General features: G+C 28.8%; 1 protein-coding gene across 1 annotated transcript in view; it reads left to right on the top strand.

Moving 5' to 3' along the window:
- The window catches only part of gukh (GUK-holder), a 150,129-nt gene that overhangs the window by 122,737 nt on the left and 3,590 nt on the right, over positions 1-23,802 (top strand). Inside the window, exons 4-5 of the mRNA XM_065515700.1 lie at positions 1,172-1,399; positions 8,343-11,479. Of these exons, the coding sequence (XP_065371772.1) occupies positions 1,172-1,399; positions 8,343-11,479 (3,365 nt within the window). The remainder of the gene's footprint in view (positions 1-1,171; positions 1,400-8,342; positions 11,480-23,802) is intronic.

Below are 23,802 nucleotides of genomic sequence, written 5' to 3'. Positions count from 1 at the left end.
AGAAAATATTGTGTATAACAGTATTTTTTTTATAGAAAATCTTGAGTATAACAGTAGTTTCTATAGAAAATCTTGTATTTCCTATAGAATATCTTGTGTATAACTGTATTTTCTATAGCAAATATTGTGTATAACAGTATATTTTTTTAGAAAATCTTGAGTATAACAGTATATTCTATAGTGTATTTTGTGTATAACAGTATTTTCTACAGAAAATCTTGTATTTCCTATAGAATATCTTGTGTATAACTGTATTTTCTATAGAAAATACTATGTATAACAGTTTTTTCTATAGAAAACCTTGTGTATAACAGGTTTTTCAATAGAAAATCTTGTGTATAAAAAGATTTTCTTGTATATAATATTATTTTCTATAGAAAATCTTGTGTATAACAATATTTTCAATAGTAAATTTTAAATACTTATAATAGTATTTTCTATAGAAATTGTTTTTCCCCAGCTTAACTTAAATTTTCCATTCCTGTTTTGTTTACATCTGTTGCTCTTTTTATGCATGAACTTGTTTACTTACACAAGGAGTCGTAAAGAGTAAATTACAGTGGTTTTTCTTATTTTTATTTAATTTTCAAAGTCACGATGTTGATCATCATCGTGTCAAGTCATTATATAAAAAGCAATGTTGGTTAATTTAACTACCGTAATTTTTATTTAATCCCTGATTTGTTTATTTAAGTGTATAAAACTTTGATTTCATTATTTGGAGAGGGTCATAAAATTGTAATTTAGTGTTTAGAATGACCATTAAATAAAGAAGTTTGTTTGAAACAATGAGGTCGAGTTAGGAAATTCTATTTTGGTAAAGAAGACATGTAAATGACATTTTAGTAATAAAACAAATAATGTGTAAATAGGGGCTATTTTATGGAGATACTTTTAAAATTACCGCTAACATTTAAGGCTTACTGGGGGTAGACCAAACAGTCCTTAGAAAACATTCATATATGACAATTTATCGGAATTTTTAACATTATAAATTTTGGTGATGGTTTATTCTGAACAAAACATTTTTTTTTAGCCAATAGATAATATCATCATTAATGAGGATTTGGAAGAGAAATTTTTCACAGGATAGTTTTAAGTTATACAAATATTTATCGGAAAATATCAGATATTTAATTTCAATTCTTTTTAAATTGTTTAATTCCTCCAGATATCCTGCCGAAGTCATATCTGTTGATACATCTGGTAAACGCTTTCAACGCATGTGCATGGCTCGCAAATCAACCACTGGTGTCTTTACCCATATGCCCGATACGAACAATCTAAACGAGGATGTGCAAACTGTCTCAAGACGTTCAAGATCGCGAAAGGCACGCGGTAAACGAAGAAACACTATAGCGGGCATAGATCAAAAGGAAATACAAGATGCAGCAAATGGGTAAGTTTTTGATTTTGATCTATTTACTTTATTTATAGTAGTAGTATTATTAAAGATTAAGTTTTGTAGACAGTAAAAAAGTTAAGAATACAAATTAAAAAGATAAAATTTCAACTTAAGCAAAAGTAAAAAGCTTTATATCCTTCAAAAGTTATTGATATTTAAAGTTTTTTTGTTTATGTTAATTAGAGTTTGCTGTATTGCATTTATTTAAATGTTTTTTTATATAATTTTTTTAAGTAATATTATGATTTTTAAGCAATTTTTAGTAGAAATTTGAAAAATGTTGAACAGAGTTTTAAGCAGACAAAGTTTATGCAGCATTTTTTGCTAATTAGAGTTTATACTATTTTTTTGTATTGCTCGATGAGATTCTATATGTGTAATTTTGTTGAAATCGGAACACAAACGAAGAAATAGGATCGTTTTAAAAATATAACATACCCGAGGTGTCATACTTTGAGGACCTTTGGTCGCGCCCCTGGTGGGCCCATGAGGTCCAAAACTTAAACTCGACAGCACTTCCTCTTTGTGCATGTGAAATTTCATTCAAACAAATCAAACCATTTAGAAGTTACAGATTTATTTCCCTCTTTTTTTTCTATACCACTGTGTGTCGCTTACTATAAAATTCGTTTACTATAAAATGTAAACATTGACTTACGTTAAAATCTTACCCCAGGCGCGGATCCAGAGGGGGTGAAATAGGAAATTTCCCCCTCCCAAAACCGAAAAGTTTTCATATAAAAAAGGAATAAAAAGAAAAACTAATTTTAATTTCCCCCCCAAATGGTTGACCTGGATTCGCGCCTGTCTTACCCCCTATATTTTTGAAGTTACTAACAATTTTGATATTCTCTGAACGCTAAAACATCAGTCAGTCCATAAAATTTTAATATTTGCAATAAAAAAAATTTTAGAAATGTCACTTACGATAATTTGGCGCTAAGGGCTCGATATGAAGTCGTCGGAAATGTGATTTCAACAACCAGACGGGCATAATTATATAGATTCTGAGATCCTACATAAGAGAAGCTCATTTCCATCATGAGCTCCTATTAAATAAAAGCGTTTCTGTATAATGAAAGCTCATGTCTGGCCTGAATTTCTATAGAATTGATGGCCTTATTTTCTATAGAATATAAGCTCATGTCTGAGATTCTTTACAATAAAAGCTGATGTCGGGCCACAGATATTGACATACATATTTTTTAAAATACATATTCCCTTTATTACTTTTATTAATAGCTGTTCAACATTTTTTAAATTTTTAGTTAAATTTGTTTAAAAATCAATACTCTAATATTACTTTTTATGTATTTATACTTATTTTATAGTTCAATATTTAATTTTTATTTCCATTTTATTTGTACCTAGAAATTATTGTGATTTTTTTCTTATTACCTTCTTTTTTTAAGCATTTGTTATGCTGTTTTTGGAATACCTAAGTTTCTTATTGGTATGCAAAATGAAAAATTAAATGTTAAAAATATTAGTTTTTTTATTACACTTTTAACAATTGTTTTTAGCATTTTGTTTTATTTAGTTAAATTTCAATGTTATGATTTTGTTTGCAAGACTAAAGAAAATGTTATGAAAACAAACACAAACGCCAAAGAAAAAAACGTTAAAACGTTTTTATTTTTTCAGCACAGCATGAAATTTGTTTCCTTTTAGTTGAAATGTACATAAATATTTATGTTTAATGAATGTTTAGTTAATATTTATGAATGTATAAAAATTATATTAAAATATGTATATTTAATTTTTTTTCTTAACAATAATTTGCCAAAAGCCCTGAAAAATTCATAAAAAATATCAGCTTTAATAATAATGTTAGCTGCTGTTAATTTGTTTTATAATTTTTTTAAATAACTTAACAACTAACTTTGTAAATTACTTAAACATTTATAATATTTCATCATCAGTTTGTTTACCTTAATTTTTCATGCCGAAACCTTAAGTCCTTGTGAACTTTTGTTTATCACCATATTTGCTTAATACTATCACGAATTTTATTGCCCATTAATATTGAAAGTTTAATTTTATTTAAAATTTTTATTATATAAATATTCATGCATTTTTTGTTAAAAAAAAAACAAAGCAAATCCTCATCATTATAAATCATGTCAGGTTTTTTTAGGCCTTTAGACAAAAAATTATTTTGACTATATAACAAAAAAAATAATAAAAAAAAACAAGATTTCAGTATTACTTGTCATCATATTCTTAACAATATTTGTGTTAAGGGAAGGTACGCTACTTAAAACTAAAGATAAAGGCAAATAAATAAAAAATAATTTTGATAATCCTTCATAATAAATAAAAAGTAGGTGAGGCCGGTCTCTTAATTTAGTAGATGTATTAAATAGAACATTTATTCACTTAAAAATCTACCATTATGTTCTAATAAGAACGAAATATTACTAGCAAATATAGCTGCATTTCTTATCAAATGCAACCATTCACTTTTAAACTACATAATATTTGCAACTGTGGCAGGGTTGGAAAAGTCAGTACAGAAACTATGTAATCAATTTGGCCAGATTACGAATAAAAATAAATAATTGGAATTAATTAATTTGCTTTTATTCAAAAGGAATTTATATCAACTTCGAACATTCGCCATATAAAATTTTTTCAAAAAAAAACTATCAGCTGTGAATCTGAAAAGTATCGTATTATTAATATGTTGGGCACAAATGTGTCAAAAAATGCAATTTGATGCATAAATTTAAAAAAAACTACTCTTTTAATTTGATTTCAAACCCTAATTTGTCACACATGAACTGAAGAAATATCAAAAATATATATTTTGATTGATTAAAATCTTACAACTAAAACGGAAAATTATTTTTTCTCGATTCAGAGCCACATGGACTCACACCATTGTAGTTCTTTAAAGTAATCTCAAGAGTAGGTTCCCTAGGAATGTTGACATTTCTTATAACAATGATGCTCATGACCCAAACAATTTTTATTGTTTGTCGATTACAGCTTTGATAACCACAGGAAACTTTTGTATCCCATTATATGAAATTGACAGACATTCTTAGCTTCAATTGATTATAAAAAATATTTTGATCAGTCGGTATGTCTATATATTGGAAAAACTTAATAACTACCGCTCTATCCTATCGATTTCATTAAGATTTTAGAATGAAACATTTTTAAATATGTATTTCCCTTGGATATCTTCTCCTTAAATCCTGTCCTTATTTTATTTGGTTGATATTTTTATCTGTGTGCCATTGAAAAGTTTTTCATTGCATACTTTTTGGGTAAACCATTGTGTGTACACAAAATACCCAGGCCATAAACATAAATCATTTTAACCGTTATTTTCTCTCTCTCTTTATTTTTCAACAATACACTACGACTAGGCATAAAAAGAAAGGCTGTAGTTTCTTTTAGTACCTTTTCATGGTTGCAAATTTTGGCAATATTGTCTGGTTAATGAACCCAACATCATATTTCAAAATTCGTAACAATGTATGCATTAAAAATTACATTTACTTGGTAATCTTAAATAGTTTTTATCATGATAGCAATATATTTAATTGCTAAAATTTATTGAACTAAAAAAATTTAGAATGTTTAGTAAATATTTCTTGTTTGAAGTATTGCTGGGTTATTTCATATGTATTTTTTTGGGTAAAAGAGAAAGAGTGACTGCAGTAATTTCATGAACAATGAATTTATGTTTATTTTTTTGCCATTTAAACTTATGCAACATGCATATTGCGTCTGTTTTTTTGTTTTATATAAAAGCAAAACATAATTTTTATAGTTTTTTTTTTTGTATCTGGTCGCCGGTAGCATTTTTATGGCAACATGTTGCAAAAGTTTTGTAGTTATTTTTTGTTGGCAACGATCAGTAGTGACTTGTTTATAATAATTTTATTTAAGACATGTTTTAAATTAATAAAATTATATGTTTTAAAGAATTTAAATAATTAACTTGTTCAATAGAACAAGTTCTTGTGGTTATGGGCGAATTGGGAGTTTAACACAAAGTTTTCATTATAATATAAATTTTATTATCAACAATTTAGCTGGTTAAGAAACAGTTGGAGTTTGTAGTATTGTTTATAATTATCCTCAATTTAAAAACTATTAAAACAATAATTACTTAAATTATATTTTCTTAAAAAAAAAATAAAATTCCCAAGCAAATATTATCAAAACAAAAAAACACTTACAAGTGAGAGATTAGAAACCATTAAAATTACATCTCTCTCTCTCTCTCTTGAAATTAATGAGAAATGTAAACATATGCAAGCAAACCAATCATCCTCCTCTTGTTATTAAGAGTGAATGTTTTTCCAATCATTAATATGGAAAATTTATTTGGATTTTAAATAAAAAAATATGTTTTGTAATCTTCAACAAAATAATCAAATAATTGTTTTTTTTATTTTTGTACAAGTATTTGAGGTTTTAATTAATTTATTTAACAATAACAAAACAAACAACATGATCATCAAAAAATACTAAAACTTCTCATAGTTTTATGTCTACAGACGGGCAAACTCAAATTATTTTAAATGATAATCTGTGATTTGAAAAGCATTATCACATAAAACAAGGGGAAATTGATGCGTCTAATTGTAATATGGAATTTATTTGAAATATAAACAAGGGAAATCACTTGAAAATGCTCCAGTTTTTACAATAACAATCTAAACAACTATACTAAAACATTTGGACTTGTGGTGTTTAGAAATGTTCCCATATGTCTGTTAAACATCATTAATATTTATACACTAAATATTTTAATGATTTGAGAGGAGTTAACAACTCATTTTAATTTAATCCACCGAAAATATTTAGAGAAAAAAATCACAATAATTTGTAGGCTGCTTCAAAAAAAATTTGAATTTGTTTTTTAAGTAAAATAAAAAGTTATAATTTTTAATTAGTTAAATAAATGTAATACTGAAATCTATTTATTCTTAAACACATTTATACTTACACTTTTAGTTTCTCATTATCTGAGTTTATTTATATTTTTTATTCAAATTGATTTCATATTTTTTTTCTTACTGCTTTTCATTTTCTCCTGTCATACATTTTACTTACTTATCTATGACTAATTCTATCCTAATTAACTGTTTTATCTCTTTGCTATTATTAACACTCTTATTTATAGTTACATGTTACTCTTTACAAAATTTTAAATTTTAGTGATGATTTAAAAAGGTACTTTTTACAGAAAATACAATATTTTGCAGTTTTGTATTGTATTAATATCAAAAGTTTGAAAGAACCATTTATTAATTCAATTTACAACATGATTTTATCTCTTAACACCATTTCATTAAAGAGTTCATTACGAAATTATTCATAGGATTATTTCTTTGTACTTCAAACTAGGGATGCCAATCCCGAAATCCCGATACCGAAAATCCCGGGATTTTTCGGGATCGGGATTTCCCGAATCCCGGGATTTGTGAAAAAGAATCCCGGGATTTTTCGGGATTAACAAATCCCGAAATATTATGAGATTTTTGATATTTTAGGAAGATTTTTGAAGCACCCAAAATACTTAGAAAGCTAAATTTCAGCATATTTATAATAATCTCGCTTCAAATCCAAACGCAGCCAGATTTTTTCATTTGAATCGGAGAGCAGCACGTCTCCCTTGCATTAACAGGCTTTTACACAATTTACACTTTTACGAAATTTATGTTCAAGTTATTTTCTAAAGGGGACTAGGGGCAAATGTAGCCCGATTTCCGCAGTACTTTACAGTATAATTTCAGAGTACTTACAACTTATTTTGTGCAAAATTTTATAAGGATTGCCGCATAATCAAGATATTTATGACTGCTCAAACAGTACTCCGGGGGACAATTGTATGGAGCTAGGGGAAATCATGGACCATTTTATTTTAATTTAACGCATTAGTTTTTGATTTGTTATGTTTTTACTTAAATATATTAATGAAATAATAGTTTTTATTGTTGAATTTGATGTTTTTGACGTTTAACTAAAATCCCGAAGTCCCGAAAAATCCCGAAATCCCGAAAAATCCCGGGATCCCGAAAAATCCCGGGATCCCGAAAAATCCCGGGATCCCGGGAGTTACATTTCTAAAATCCCGAATCCCGGGATTTGTAAAACCCAGTCCCGTTTGGCATCCCTACTTCAAACGTATTGAAATCAGTCATTATAGAATTAATTCATGATTAAATTATAAAAATGTTTTTAAATCAAAACGATTGTAGTCGTAAATCAATGACAAATAGGCCTTTGATAATTTGTTCACTTCATTTTTTAATGAATAAAAATCAAAACAAATTGAATTTGGATTAAATTTAACAACAGTCAGGACTATGGCGTAAAAGTCGAGATTAATAAGACGCTAATAGAAAACTCTTACTAATTTAACAGAGGTCGAAGAAGTCAAACTATTTTCTTTGTATACTATAATTTCAATCATGTTGTAAATTTTTAAGTTTTAGATACCTTTTTAACTGTCATTAAATGCTAATTAGCCTTTATACTACTCTTTCTTTACTACTATTTCCCACATAAAGTTTTTAAACTTTCACTCATTACAACATACTTTTACACAATTTATTTACACATTTCTTTATTTTGCTATTTCTGAATTATTTATTATAATCTCTTCTCTCATTACTCATAATTTTTTTATATATGTATATTATTTTATCATGTTCATTTTATTTAACTTAAAAACTAACCTTAAAACATTTTGTTTTTCTTCTTTTTTTTCATTTCTCTCCCATTCCTTGCCCCCCACCCAAAAAAATTCAATCCCATTGTATCAAAATTTAACCTAAATCTTATGATTTGTAAATTTTTTAATTTTCGATAATATCCCTAAACAAACCTTGAAATTGATTTAATGCTCAATTAAAAAACACATAAAATCGAAATCGAAAAAAATCCACAAAAACTTATTAACTAACTTTAGCGATTCGACGGCTACTAGTGGCGAGCTTAAAAATGCTTTAGCTTCGGCTGAAGATGGAAATGGGGATGAACGCAGTCGCTTGGGAACAACATCTAAGAAATTTGGTCGCAGCAAGTCGAGCGATATATTAAAAAAAGAATCTGTTGCCTTGCCATATGATAAGGGAAAGAATACGCTGACCCGTCTCAACTCACTCAAACAATGGGGCCGCAATCGTTTCAAGTTCATGCAAAGAAATAATGGAGAGTTAACGCAGCAACATACTTCCACACTATCCACCATTGATAGCAGTGGTTGCAGTAACGATTTAAATACTTCGGGTACAAGTTCTCATAATTCTTCAACGGAGAAAGCAGAAGTATGTTCAGCTTCCGGTTCGGCTAGTGGATTGTCGAATAAGACCTCGTCCACAGCCAAGATAGGTGAGAAATCGGGTACAGATGTCGATGAGGATTGTCGGGTACATGATATGATAACACAACGCACGAACGAAAGTCGGTTTTCGCATGAACGAAAACCTTCGTATTCGTCGTCCGAGAAATCGATGAGTGTTAGCAGTTCGGGCCACTTGAGAGGAAAACTTCACTTGAATTCGGTATGTGCGAATGTAAAGCTGAGAGATACTTCTTCTTTGAATCGCCAGAGGCGCATTAATGGTTTGGGCAGCAAAGATGACCAACCCCATTCGAGCAGTGGCAATTGGAGTGCCAGCTCTGAGTCCGGTCGCGCCTCCATAGGTAGTGAGATAACATTACAGCCCAAATCGAGTGCTTCGAATACTTCTTTAAATGTGTCGAGTTTTCATAATGGTTCGGCGCCACCTTCCTCCATGTTAAGTCGCAGAAGATTCTTCAATACATCCGCTTCTTCAAGTGTAACAAGTGAGGGAACTGCTACTCCGGATTTGCAAATAAATGCCAACAACATGGAAGGCACCTATCCCAATCATTTGGACGATGAAACCAGCTCGGCATATTCCTGCGATACCGAGGGCTATTACACCTCCTTCCACATGGACAGTGGTCTGAGAACATTGAAAGAAGAGGAATTTAATATGAGCAATTTCCAGATTGGAGGTCAGCCCTTTAACGCTTCATTTGGCCAATCACAATTATCCTATAACAATAATTCGCAACAAACCTTAATGGCCGAAAATGAATATGAATTATTTGGTAGAGGTTCTACCTCAACCACCACCAGTTCAGCTGGCACAGTTTGCACCACCTTAATGGCTCACAATAGTGGTGCAGAACAGTCCAGCCTCAACAACAGCTTGGCCAGTTGTGGTCCCGAAGTTCCCGAACGTATTAGTTCCCTTAGACACAGTACAGCCTCAACTTCCACACTCGAACGCAGTATATCAAGCAGTACTATCGGCAGTACCTTAGAAAGAACCGGTACCATTAAAAGAAATGTCAATGCTTCTCTTAAGCTGACGACTTGCTCTGATGGAATGAGTGAGGATATGCAAAATATAGATACACCCGAATCCCAAGAAGAAGAATTCAACTATAGCGAACAAATGAAAAAGCGCCAGGCTTTACCTTTACCGCCCTCGACTTCAAATGAAATTGAATATTCGGAAAGTTCTGATCTGGAGGGTGTGGAGCGTATAGAACGCATGAGACAGAAAACTGCCTTGAATGCCAAACGTATTCCTTCAATGTGTATAATAACGCCCTCTACTAGTGACGATGAGAATCAAGCCCTTGAGGAGCAAGACAACTGCCATGACGATGATGACGACGAAGAAGATGAGCTTAATAAGACGCTAACTGAAGACAGTTTCAAAGATTTAACAGACATCGAAGAAGATGAAAAACGTTCTTTACAGGAAGTCGACAATAATTTGAATCATGTTAAAGCTTCTGTTAACATGTCGCTAATGAACAAACTTAAAGTTGTTTTGCCCAACATTAGGAAATCGCCTTCAAAAGCTTTAGCTTCTCGAGAGCTTACTGTTATCAACGACGATGAGCTTTATGATATGGCAGGTGAATATGTCTACATTTCGGCTGATGTTAGCAATAATAATAAGAAAGCTTTACAATCTGTTCACAACATGCCAAAAGCTTCTGCCAACACTGGCCTGGGTATTTATTACTCCAACAATGTGTTGAATAGATTGCCAAAACCTACAGAGTACGTTTCATTGAATGAGTTGCCAAGAAACATACAAAAAGCTTATGCTAAGGAATCTCAGATGGTGAGTAGTAAAAGTGAGAAGGGTAGTTTTAACAGAGAGACACAATTGCAAGAACAAAGAAACAAACAGGGCGCAGAATCGCAATTTATTGAGGAAACAAAACAAAACAATTTGCCAACAATGACAAACGCCGCAACAACAACAAGAGCGGCAGCAGCGACCATACCCATGTATGCTGAAATAAATGAATTGCGTTCCGAAATTGCAGCATCTGCTTCAACACATGCTCTCAGTTATTTGCAAAACACACCACCATCGTCTGCAGCCTCTTCGCCGCACGTTTCACCCCATAAAGGAGCGAGAGTTCGTTTGAATGCACAAGGCAAACCAATCTATGATTCCGATAGTTTGAAACGACGTAAAGGCGCGCACACAACATTCGCACCGGGTCCGTATGTTAAACGGCAACAAGACACCGTAGACAACATCGACTACGACCACGACTATAAGGAAGTAGAAAACGAAAGTATCGATACTACAGTACGCAATACGACAAGTGAAAGTGTTAATCCAGCCGCAAAATTACTTTTACTCAACAAAAGCAATGCAAATCCACGAAAAATTGCCAATGTCCGGCCCATAATAAATAAATCGCATCTCCAAAGACCACTGCCCTCTACACCGGTAGAACTGCAACTGCAACAGCAACTACAGCAACAAAACACTGCCAACGAAATGTCCGGTTTTTACATGACTTCCCAATATGCGGTCTACAACAAAGACACTGGCAACAGCACCTCCAGTGCCAACAATACCAAACACTTATTGGCCAATGGCACTAATCCCCATTTCCATCAACAGTCTATGCATTCACCATCAACTAAATCGACTGCTTCAAGTACTGGCTCCACCATATCATCAACGACATCCTCATCATTATCATCATCCACAACAACCACTACACAAAGTGGCTCATCCAAAGATGACGAAGGTAAGCTTTATAAACCTCTAAGTATTATAACATCCACAACAATCCCAGACCGCCCCTCTTCCATCACACTACACCTAGAACATGTAAATAATATTATACAAATTAACAAAACCACCAACGATTTAAATAAACTAACATCATCATGTAGCATAAATGAAGCTCAAATAAATTCTTTAAATTCATTTCGAAATGAGAAAAATGTTTTAAACAAAGAAACCGAAAGCCAAGAAAGAAAAGTTGAAAATGAAAAATCATTAGAAACAACATCCGCATCTAAAACTCCAACCACCCCAACCCCAACAACATCTACTCCTTTAACTTTTCCACCACCTTTACCACCTAGAGATTTAAAATACCAAAATTTCAAACACAAACAAACAGCTGCGAATAATGCACTTCCGCCCCAAGTGGATGTGAATCCACTGTGTGACGACGACAACGACGACGACGATGTATTTGTAAATGAACCCCCCTTTACAACAATAACAACAACAACAACTCCACACAACACAGAAAAATCGATTCAATATAACGATGACCCAAAAACGATTCTAAAACAAGCAACGACTAACGACAAAATACTAAACTCCCCAAACAATGCAAAAACGCATTTAAAGACGCTAACAACCACCATGCCCCCACCACCCTCACCTCACTCCCCCTCACTCTCCAACAAACATATGCCTTTGAAGCGTAACAACAGCTATAGACTGGCAAACGATGAATTGAAATTAGAAATGAACAAAGAAAATCATAATGTCTACAATGATTCCCCCACTACTCTAGTGGCTACTACACCAAGTCCACATCATTTCCAATCACTGCCTCGAACAAAGGTTAAACATATGTTGCATAATGTGTTTGACGATACAACTCCACAACCCCACCTAACCTCAACGCCCCAAAATACTGCTGCAACTCCTACGTCTGGCAATCAACCGGCGTCTAGGAAAATTGCCAAATCTTTTGAGCGTTTAGTCGATGAATTCTCGTTGTCCACCATTTCCATGGATTCATCGTATTTGCGTAATAAATCTTTGGAAAATTTCGATGATTCTCCTTCCATTTTATCGCCTAATTTAACTGAGAATGCTTCAAATCTCAATGGAAAAAAAGCGGACAAAGATGATTCCGATTCAGAGTCTGAATTAGACAGTTTAATTTCACCAGCTATACCGCAAATAAAATATCACAAGTCCTTTATAGAGGCGGTAATGATGAAACCATTGAAAATAATCCGACCAATCGACGATAGTCGAAAGAGAATTTTGCAAAAGTTTGAGGTTACCGAGATATGGTAAAAGGGTGGCAAAAAATGGGGAATTTTGAAGTATTTATTAGTTAGTTTAGGAGCTTTAGTTTATTTAAAAATATCTGAAATAAGTGGCAGATTTGATTTTAATTTACAAATGTAGAAAACTAAATTCTTAAGCTTATTTCAAATAAAGATTTGAGGTGTGTTTTAAGGAAATGGTGTAGAATAGAATTTATGCATATTTGTTGCTATGAAGGACATATAAGTGGTTAAACAATTTCGAAATTCCATTCATGATTGTTTGAAAAAAATTTCACTTCCTTGACAGGCCAACACTTTCATATGTTTCAATGGAAATGGTGTAAAATAAAATTATCATTTCATAAAATCAACTCAAGTTTGTTTGACAAAAAAAAAAACCAAAAACACACATAAGAAGAGTTTACACCAAGTTGTTGAGTACATACAATTAAAATATAAAACAGCTTAAAGGTACAATTTGGTTTTTAACTTATTTTGTGAGCAATGGAAAAATATTGTGGCATTGCTGCCTGCTACTTTAGAGCTTTTTTTTATTTAGCATAAATTCCCTTCATTGTGTCTATATAGTAATACGAATAGGTTGGTATCTATGTTAAACAAAGAAGGTGTTTTGAAAGGCATACTTACATAAAAGTAGATACTAGACAAAATTTAAATAATTTATTTATAGTAAGTGTTAGTCAGGGTTAAGGAAATGTTGTGACACAGCAGCTACTCACTACATACTTAAGTGTTTGTTGGTAGTTAGCAAAACTCCTTTACCAGGAGTCTAATTAGTAATAAAAATGTAGGATAAGCTGAAATAAATAGCAAGCAAGAAGAAAAAAACCGGGTAAATTTAGAATTTCATATAAAATATTGTAGTAGAATGTAATATGCAAAATTAATATGCTAAATTAGTCATTAAACGTAAATTGAAAACACGGATTTACTTCTATTACACTTATTTAGTGTAAACATTTTGAAATTAATTTCTAAAAAGAGAAGCTTAACTATTTTGGTAAAAAACTTAATTCAAATTTAGTGTAATGCAATAGAACAGAGTTGCATTCCATTATCATATATACAAATGCAGTGTTGCAATGAAAACAAATGATAACTTGTATTTATTTCATAACACATTTAAAAAAATAAGACTTAACACATTTTGCTTAAATAAATGCCTGCAAGTCTAACCGTGCTATAATAGTATTCCCTACAATTTAACTTATATCTTATCGATTTCATTTTAACAAAGTTCATTGTTTTAATGCTTTTGTTACATTAAAACAATGTAACTTGTTTTTTATTTTGCTACCCTTACAACTTAATGTCCCTAACGTTCAATGAACTTGCTTTGCTATCAAACATTTTTCTGAATTGTGGTAAAAAGTAATGATTATCATGCAAATCTTTTTATACATAATTGTCACTTTATAATCTTTTTTGTTTTGTTTTTTATATGAGAGTTTTATTAATCAATATGAAGTGGACCATCTCTCAATTTTATTATCCACTTATGTAAATTGTATGCATAAGTACATTAATTTTAAACTTGACCTTTTTTTCCCCTATAATACATGAACATTTATAATAGATAAATGATTTTTTTCTGTTTAAAAAGCACTTTGTCAAATACAGTAGTAGGGTGATGCATATTTTGTGTAATAACTTTAAATAGAAATATATCAAAATTGATCTATCTACTACTTGATATATTAAATATCATAGCTTTTCAAAACACGTCTAAATATAGTAGCGAAAGAAATTAAATATCAACAATTCCTTCAAATAACACACAGAAAATACACCGATTTTGACACATACCCTTTAAAATCCAATTCCAAAACTTCATCTGAAAATTGCTTTTGCATCATGAATGCATTTATTTATGTAGTCCAAATAGGATATAATTATTTTTCAAATGATTCTCAATCAAATCTGACATCAGCTTCAAAGTTAATTTTTTTGGAAATTTTTTCCCAAAAATTTAAATCGCGAATAAAATCAAGAGTTTTCCGAAATTAGAAGAAATAAAAATGGCAATGTCAAAATTACTCCAAAGAGTAGGTGTTTACCGAATATGATCGAAATCGTATGTCCAAAGGTCAATTTGAGGAATGAATGATGTAGAAATTGATCTTCCTTTTGATATTATAAACAAAAGTTTAAAGTTTATCATATATTCAGATAAACGAGATATTATGTGTCATATGAGTCTTAAAATTATTATGAAAATTTAAAAATTTTTCAAAAATGCATCCAATTTCAAAAAAATATATTGTAAATGCTTTATTCTCTTTGTCGACCAACTCCATGGATAACTATTACTTACGATATAAATATATTACTATTCCTTTTCCATTTTAATAGATAATTGTTAAAATTTTAATTAGAAGTGTAACGATAGAGATGCATCCGTTTCTGAAATTTCAATACTTTAAGAGTATTCCGAAAAATCTAAAGATCCTGTTATGTGTACCTCCTTAGTGTTAACGTAATATCTACTCCTATACATACATATATTTTATGTAAATGTCTAGTATGTAATAATGGATATTTAGCATATTAACAATAGCCACAATACATAAATTCTATACATATTGTATACTCGTAAACAATTTTCATATCATTGCAACAATTGACTATTGAAAAATATTTTTCATTTTTATTTTGAATAACAAAAATCAACATTTTTAAAAACCATTACACTTGATATCCATTGTCTTGTTATAAGGCACTACATACTTGCTATGATACAACACTACTCTGAACAATATAATCGAATGTCATGTACACTATATATTCAAAAAGAATATCAATCTATATACAATACATTAGGGCGGCACCAAAATTAGTTGCGGATTTTTCCAACGAAAATATAAGCTTAAATCATTCTCAAAATGCCATATCTGAAATTATCATTTAAGTCCAAAAATTTTCAAAACTTTTGTAGTTTTTTTGCGAATATTTTAAGTTTTTTTTAAATATAATTATTTAAAATAATTAGTGTAAAATAATACGATATAAATTTTATTTGAATTTTTCGAAACCTTTTTTCTTGTATGAAATTTTGCAAGTATTTTAGTTAAATTGAAATTTTTATTTTATAACCCAATGAAATTATAAAGTGTTATATACCAATGTAAAGCTTGTAAAATTACTTTTATTTTGATATCTATAATGAGATTATATTGAATGTATAGTTTACAATTAGATTGAGATTTCGAAAAATTCAAATAAATTTCAAACTAAATTGAATTTCTAAAATTTTAAAAAATCGTTTCTGAGAACTTATACGGTTTATGGTGTGGTGTATTAATTTAAATAACTCCATATCAAAATTTAAAAAATTAAAAATTACAAACGTTCGAATATTTTTAAATTTACACGAAAATATCCGATACAGCATTGAAAGCACTTCTCAAATACCTTTCATATGATATCAATATTTCGTATGTTGCCTTCAATAATGACTCTTTTATCCTTTGATCCAGCTCACCAAATACTCAACTCAGGACAAAAATTTGGAGACATTGGAGACAAAATAAACTTTAATTTTAATTGTCAACATTCACACCTTATTTTTCCGCCATCTTTATATTACAATACTTACGATATTATGGTTTTTTTTTCAAGTTTTGAGGTTTTTATACTGTGACACTATCATGATATTAAACGGAAACGTTGAAATTTTGACAATTCCTTTACAAATTTGGTCAAGTCAAAGACTTTCATTTGCAGGGTCAAAGGTTAAGTTATGAAATATTTGAGAATTTTCGTGAAAATAATACGATATAAAATTAATTGGCAGATTTGTATTGAACTTCAGAAAAATATTCCCTTAAGATTAAATTTTAATAGAAATTAACCTTTTAGCCACATTATCTCAATATCTGGTTATAGTTTTTCGTCATGATATACTTTCAATTAGTATAATATTGTTGTATGTGAACTATAACCCCCATTTTCTCAATATCTGGTTATCGTTTTTCGTAACGATAAACCTCCAATTAACATTTTTTTTGTATGAGAACTGTCAGTTTATCGTCACGATAAAAAATAACCAGAGATTGAGAAAATGGGGGTTAGTATATCATCACGATAAAAAATAACCAGAGATTGAGAAAATGTTTGCAAAATACACAATTGGTTTTCGGGAATGATTAGTTTAAATTGTAATCCTTTTATGATCAATTGTAATCATAGTGATATAACTTTTTGAATGGCTAATGTTAATAAAACTTTTTAGTTCCAAAAAACCGGCAAATTTGAAAAACCGGTTTCCGGTTTTTATTATTATCTTTTAAAAAAACGGTTAAACGGTTTCGGTTTTTGTCTTCAAAAAAACCGGTTAACCGGTTTATATTAAATTTTAATTTAACATTTTTGAATTTTTAAAGCTCTATCTTTATGCAATTATTTTATATCTTTAACGAAATATTGTAAAATGCTATAATTTTCTATAAAATAAATCAATAATTTTAAAAATTGTATCAAAGTTTTTATAAATATGTTTGATTGAGCTTTAGAAAATATATTTCATTAAAACCGGTTTGTCAAAAAATCGAAAAGTTAAAAAAAAACCGAAACCGGTGGAGTTTACAAAGATGAAAAAACCGGTTGACCGGTTTTCGGTTTTGGATACTCTAATTTCATAACAGTAAAAATAGTGTTTCATTAAAACATTTCTTAAAACGAGTGCTATTTTTCATGAATTTTCTGCATTAGGTGATCTGATATACATAAGGTTCGGGGGTACATTTCTGTGTTTTATATAATTAAATGAGTTTAGCAATATTTAATATCAATATTTTTCCAAAAATCTAAAAAGTCCAATTGTTCCCATAGAAATCTTATGTTTGAACTTTAGAATCGGCTCCGGTTAACGTAGATAAGATTTTGTTAAAAGTTTCACCTTTGCATTTTTATATAATTTCCATATTATCACTTTACTGCTTTGAATTAAAAAAGACTCAATGAAAACCTCCCTAATGTACATAGTATTGTATATATTTGTTGTTTATAAATATGTATGTATAGATATACATATTTATATATATATAAGCTTAGATGTATAGTATATAAAATGTTGATGACAATAACAACAAAAAACTATCATGATATTGAACATGACAGTTGTTAAACATCGATAACTTGTTAAACGGCTAGAAAGAAAAATGCATTTGGAATGCAACTCTGTTTGTAACTGTTTTTTTTTCAATAATGATGTAAATTTTTAGAATTGAATTGAGAAATTTTTATAGCTTCTAAACTACTATACAATTTCTTAGAAAGTATATTAAAGTGTTTTCCTAAATAATTAAATAAAAAAAACTTTAATAATGATGTAAAATTTTTGAATTAGGTGGGGATTTTTTAGTTTCTGAACTATTTGGGAAATTGTTTAAAATAATTGAAGTGAAATAAACGAAAATTAACCATTTGTTTATGACTAAATGATATTGAAACTACTTTTAAAGGCAACGTTTAAATTAATTGTTAAAATACTATACAAAAAAAAAATAAATCAAACCGCTATTTTCAGCAAATATTTATTTGATTTTAAGTGGCTCTTCTAAATTCATATAGGTGGTATAATGTAATTATCACATTTTATTGTGAAAATAAATAAATACATATTTATTCAAAGCTAAAGCCCCAAAAATTCAAGCACTTTTTGCTGGAGAATGCTATTGAAATTAAATGTAATACAAACTCAATTGCTTGACTATAATTCAAGGCTTGAATTACACTTGCTTTCAACTTGAATTCCAGTAAAAATTGTTATTGGGTTTCAACAATGTTATGTTTACATTGTAAGGTTTTTTAACGAATTATGAATTTCTAAAACTTTTTGTTGAATTTATAATATTTGACAGCCTATTACAGGATTTTAGCACCTGTTACTGGAATATTTAAACATTTTTACAGCCGTCTACACAGGCACTTATATTGCATGTACATATGATGGAATTGAAAGAAGACTAAAAAAAAACACAAAACACTTAATCCATACGTCTCCTCATATGGTTGGTTTTAAAAACCCTTCATATTGTCAAGTATTATTTTAAACTTCATCAGCAAATTGAAATTGAACAAAAAATAAGTAAAACGCAACAACGAAACTACTAAATAAATGACTACTTTAGCAATTTATTTAAGCATTTCCTCAAGACGTGTTCTTTTTTTCCACATTTTGCTAAATATCTTTAAAATGAAGCATCATCAGGCAATTTTACAAAAAAACTAATTTAAGATTATTTCTATGTAGCTAATTTGTTATTGGCAAAGTTTTTTTTTTATTTTAAAAGCCTGCCTGCCTCATGCTCGTTGTCATTGATCCTTTAGTGGTCTTCAAACTTTCACAAAAAAAGGCCTTTTAAAATGCATTTCATGTTTTTTTCCCCAACTTTATTAGTTGATTACGTTTCCTCACATACTATACTAATATTATGTATGAACATTTGAAAAAGTAAACACGAGTAAAAAAAAAAAATATTTCTACCGCATTATGTCTGCATATATGTATTGGCAGCAGCAAACAAAAATCTTTAGGTACAAGTTAAAGTTTGAAAAAATAGGCAATGTATTAGAAAAAATTTTCAATAAAGTTATGCCAGCTGTTTAATTTTGTTTTGAATAGGATAATATTAATGGAACTCACTCCCATTCAACATAACTTACGTCCAGTAGACACAATTCATTATATTGTTTGCTTTTACAAAACTAATGTAAAATCAAATATATATCTTCAGCGAGAAATTTAGAAGAAATTGTAAGATTTGATTTATAAATAAATTTTCAATGAATATATAATATTAAACCTAAAGTAAATGGTTTTCAAATTTATTTGCAGCTTCATAATTTATGCTAGATGTTAGTTTTATTCAAAGTTTTTTTTGATTTTTTAATATTTTATTAAAAAAAAATGGAAAAATAAACATTTTTTTTTGTAACTAATACAAATTATTTGTTCAATATGCATTGTGTTGTAATTAACTCCAAATCCTGTTTTTTTATTAATAATTTAGTTGTTTAAGAATATTTTTAAAATAATTAACATAAATTAAGTTTTATTTTATCTAAAGTATACGTTTTATTTTAAATTTAATTACATAAATTAACCTTTAACAAATTGGCCACACACAAAAATGAATTAATAATACATAGTTATAAAAAAAGACACTTGTAAAGTTTTTTGCACAAAAGAACAAATATTTTTTTTAATAATTTAAAATTCTTTATTTTAAATAAGAAAAGACTAACAAGGCAAGTTTAAGAACAGTTTTACTAAGCTAGTGTTAGTAAAACTTAAGATTAAATTATTGAAATTACTAGTTAAACTGTCTTTAATAAAAAAACCAGAGATGAAGTTGGTTTGTTTAACCTAGAGGATTTAAAATAGGTTTTGTTACTAAACAAAATAAAAAATAATAAATCACTATACTGTACTACTAAAGTAACTAAATCTCTAATTTAGAAAGATGAACGGAAAACAATTTTTAAATAAAAAATTTTATATAAAAAACATTCAAAAATTATTTGAATGTTTTTATATAAACATTTTGTTACAAAGTTTATTTTTCACTATTCAATCTCTGTTTAATGATTAATTGTTTTTAAATAACATGTAACTTTGCCATAACGTCTTTTCTTATTACTATATTTTTTATAACAATACATATTTAAATGTACAAAATGTTCTTGCCTCTTAATTAAACAAAAATTAAATTAATTTTAAATGTACAAAAAGAAGCAGTCACTAATTTTATTCACCCACCACATTCTACATTTTACTTATGTTTTTTTTTTAAATTAATCATGTTCCCTATATTGTTAACAGCATTAAATTGCTTTATTAAATCAATTACCCCGTTTAATTGATTGGTATGATTTGTTTACAGTTTAATTAATAAGTTAATTGAATGAAAGTGCAAAAAGCTTCTATTATTTGTTCATTTTTTTTATGGGTGTGAACGTAGTAGTAGATGTTTTTTCTTTTCATTTTTTTATTAATAACTGCTTGATTTTTTGTTTGTTTTAAGCTTTTTCAGTATTTTGTTTGTTAATATGGTAGTAAATAATTGAAAAATGAACAACATAAATTAGTAACTGCTCCTTTTTTTAAGTTTCTTGGTTTTATATATATTTAATTGTATTAATAATAATAACCCTGTTCTGTTACAATTTTATTTGTTTATAATTTAAAATTACCTTGTTTTATTAACCACCCCCTATTATTTTATATTATTAATATTAAAAATTGTTTGTATTTTTAAATTATTTACTTTTTTAGCTAGTTATTAAGAATTTGCTAAAGGCACACAACTGTAATTGATATAAAATATTGACAAATGGTATGTCTGAAACAAATATTTGTCTGTCTCGTGTAACCTCTGTATGCTTTGTGGTAAAGCATCGATGCCAAATATTGCCGTTTTGATCGCTCGTCTTGCTTTGGTGCAGTGTTTCACTATTATTAAGTTTCAAAGTTAGTGGTGATCTCCATCTAGGGTGTTACTAAGTAATTCCTATTCTTTCAAAATACATTGCACTTTTAAAGGATTTCCTTACGAATTGAATGACGGAGTAATTCGAAATTATTATTTTTTTAGTCTAAACTAAATTTTGGTTCTTCAAGCCAGAAACTTCCTTACTCTAAATATGGCCCTTTGAACTATTTGGTATATTATGATTTATGATTTATTTTTAATAGTAAATTAACACAAAAAATACATTTGAAATCAAAATTAAACTAAATTCTTAAATCTGATGGTGATTTTTCTACAAAAGATCGGGGACCAAATTACAGCATTCAATATCGTGTTAAATTTATCATTATTTTTATATTTGAGATTATAATTTAGTACATTGTATTTCAATTTCGATATCGAAATTGTTTTTTGATTTAATATATCGAATGCAGTAATTCGAGACTTTATTCGAAACTGATTTCTAAAAATTTTTTTTTTAAATATTAACTAATTAGTTTATATTGTTTAAGAAAAACTATTAAAACAATGGCTGTATCTGCACCATTTCCAATTGTATTTCAGAAATTTCTAATTCAATTGAATTTCAGAAATTTCCAATTATATTTCAGAATTGTCCATTTATATATTAGAAATTTCTAATTGTATTTCAGAAATTTCCAATTGTATTTCAGAATTTTCCAATTGTTTTTCAGAAATTTCTATTTGTATTTCAGAAATTTCCATTGGTATTGCTATTAGAATTTTCTGAAATACAAATGGAAATTTCTGAAATACAATTGGAAAATTCTGAAATACAATTAGAAATATTTTAATTATAAATTAAAAATTCTGAAATACAATTAGAAATTTCTGAAATATAAATGGAAAATTCTGAAATTCAATTAGAAAATTCTGAAATATAATTGGAAATTTTCTGAAATTCAATTGGAATTTTCTGAAATACAATTGGAAATGGTGTAGTCTTCCGAAAACTTTACTTTCAATTACAGTTTACAATATTTAGCGCAAACAATGAAATCGTTTTTAATCATATTTCTGAATATCACATTTTGGATTAACTACCATCCTTCGAACCGAAGTCAATTACAGTTGCTGTGCCTTATTAATTTACTCATCAATACATTCCATTTTTAACATAAATATTCGTTTTAAATCAACTTTTTGTCATTTGTTTTTCTCTCTTTATAAATTATTTAAATTAATGTTAATGTTTTGTTTATCCATTTATCATTTGAATAGCATAAAAATGCACAATGCACATTCATTCAAAAGAAAAACTTTTTTGTTAAATAAAAACTAAAATACATGCATTTTTGTTGGGTGTTTTTTAATCATTGGAAATTTCACTGGATCACAATTTGCCATTGTTCGTTGTCATTATTACACATCTTTCATTTATTTTGGGGCACAATTTACACACCCTGTTTTGTTTTTTTGGTTCTTTATATTGGTGTTAATACAGTCATTTATGAAATTTTCTGCACATTTTGTACATAATACACATACAACATATATTTAGGTATTCATTTTAAAATTGTATATTAAAGAAGAAGATTGCTTTTACATATTTAAATTAAGAAAGAATTCGCCTGCAGATGAGACCTAAGAAGTGTTGTTGTCATCATATCCAGGGTTGTCAGAAAATCTCCTTAATTTAAAAAAAACTATAGCTCTATTCGAATACTAGACAAGAAAGCAAGGCTTTTTTTGTCAATATTTACAGGAAACATTAACATATTTATATTGTCTGTCCAATTTATTATTCTTATTAAAATCTGTAAAACTGGTCTGGAATAGTGCAAAATTAATTCAGTCTTTATTTATTTCAAAAATGTTCAACTTATCACTAAAATAGTTTACTTATTTGGATATCTAATATCTAAAGAAGTTTTCAAAATTTTCAGATACTGTGTTTGGCAATACAATGGAAACTTTTCTATATAGACGTGAAAAAATTGTCAAAAACCTAACTCTTGCAACAGCAAAATACGCATCATTCAAACAAAAAATCATTGATTATTGTGTGATAACGATCTCTACTGACCGCAAAGTAAGCTACGGCTTCATTTTTGAAAAAAAAATAAGGTCCTATGACGCCACCAGCGTGTAAACCGTACAAAACGGTGCATTTTTCTAGATGTAATGGTACGGTCTGTTGTAGATTAGTCTCACTCCATATGTGGCAATTTTTTAGCCTCATCGCTAAACACAATTTTCCGATAAAACACTCGTCTATAAGTTGCGTGATGACTGAGTTTCAAAGTAAACTGGGATAATTTGATTGAAAACGCTGGAATTTACTACATATTATGTAAAACCTACTACATTTTTATTTATCTTGGAAATATACATACGTATTTATTTGGTAAAAGGTCAAGTTTTCAGAAAATGTGTCCATTGTATTGTCACTCACAGTAGGAACCCAACCAGTTTGGTTGCTCATTGTTACATATTTTCTATAATATCTTAATATTACTGAAAATTCATTTAGTTTATAAATAAATTAACTCAAATTTCTCCCTATCCAACCCAACCATACAAAATGAAAA

Source organism: Calliphora vicina, chromosome 1 (genome assembly GCF_958450345.1).
Source record: "Calliphora vicina chromosome 1, idCalVici1.1, whole genome shotgun sequence".
In the NCBI taxonomy this organism is placed as follows: Eukaryota; Metazoa; Arthropoda; class Insecta; order Diptera; family Calliphoridae; genus Calliphora; species Calliphora vicina.
Note: the sequence above shows the minus strand (reverse complement) of the source record. Positions and strands in the feature narration are given on the sequence as shown.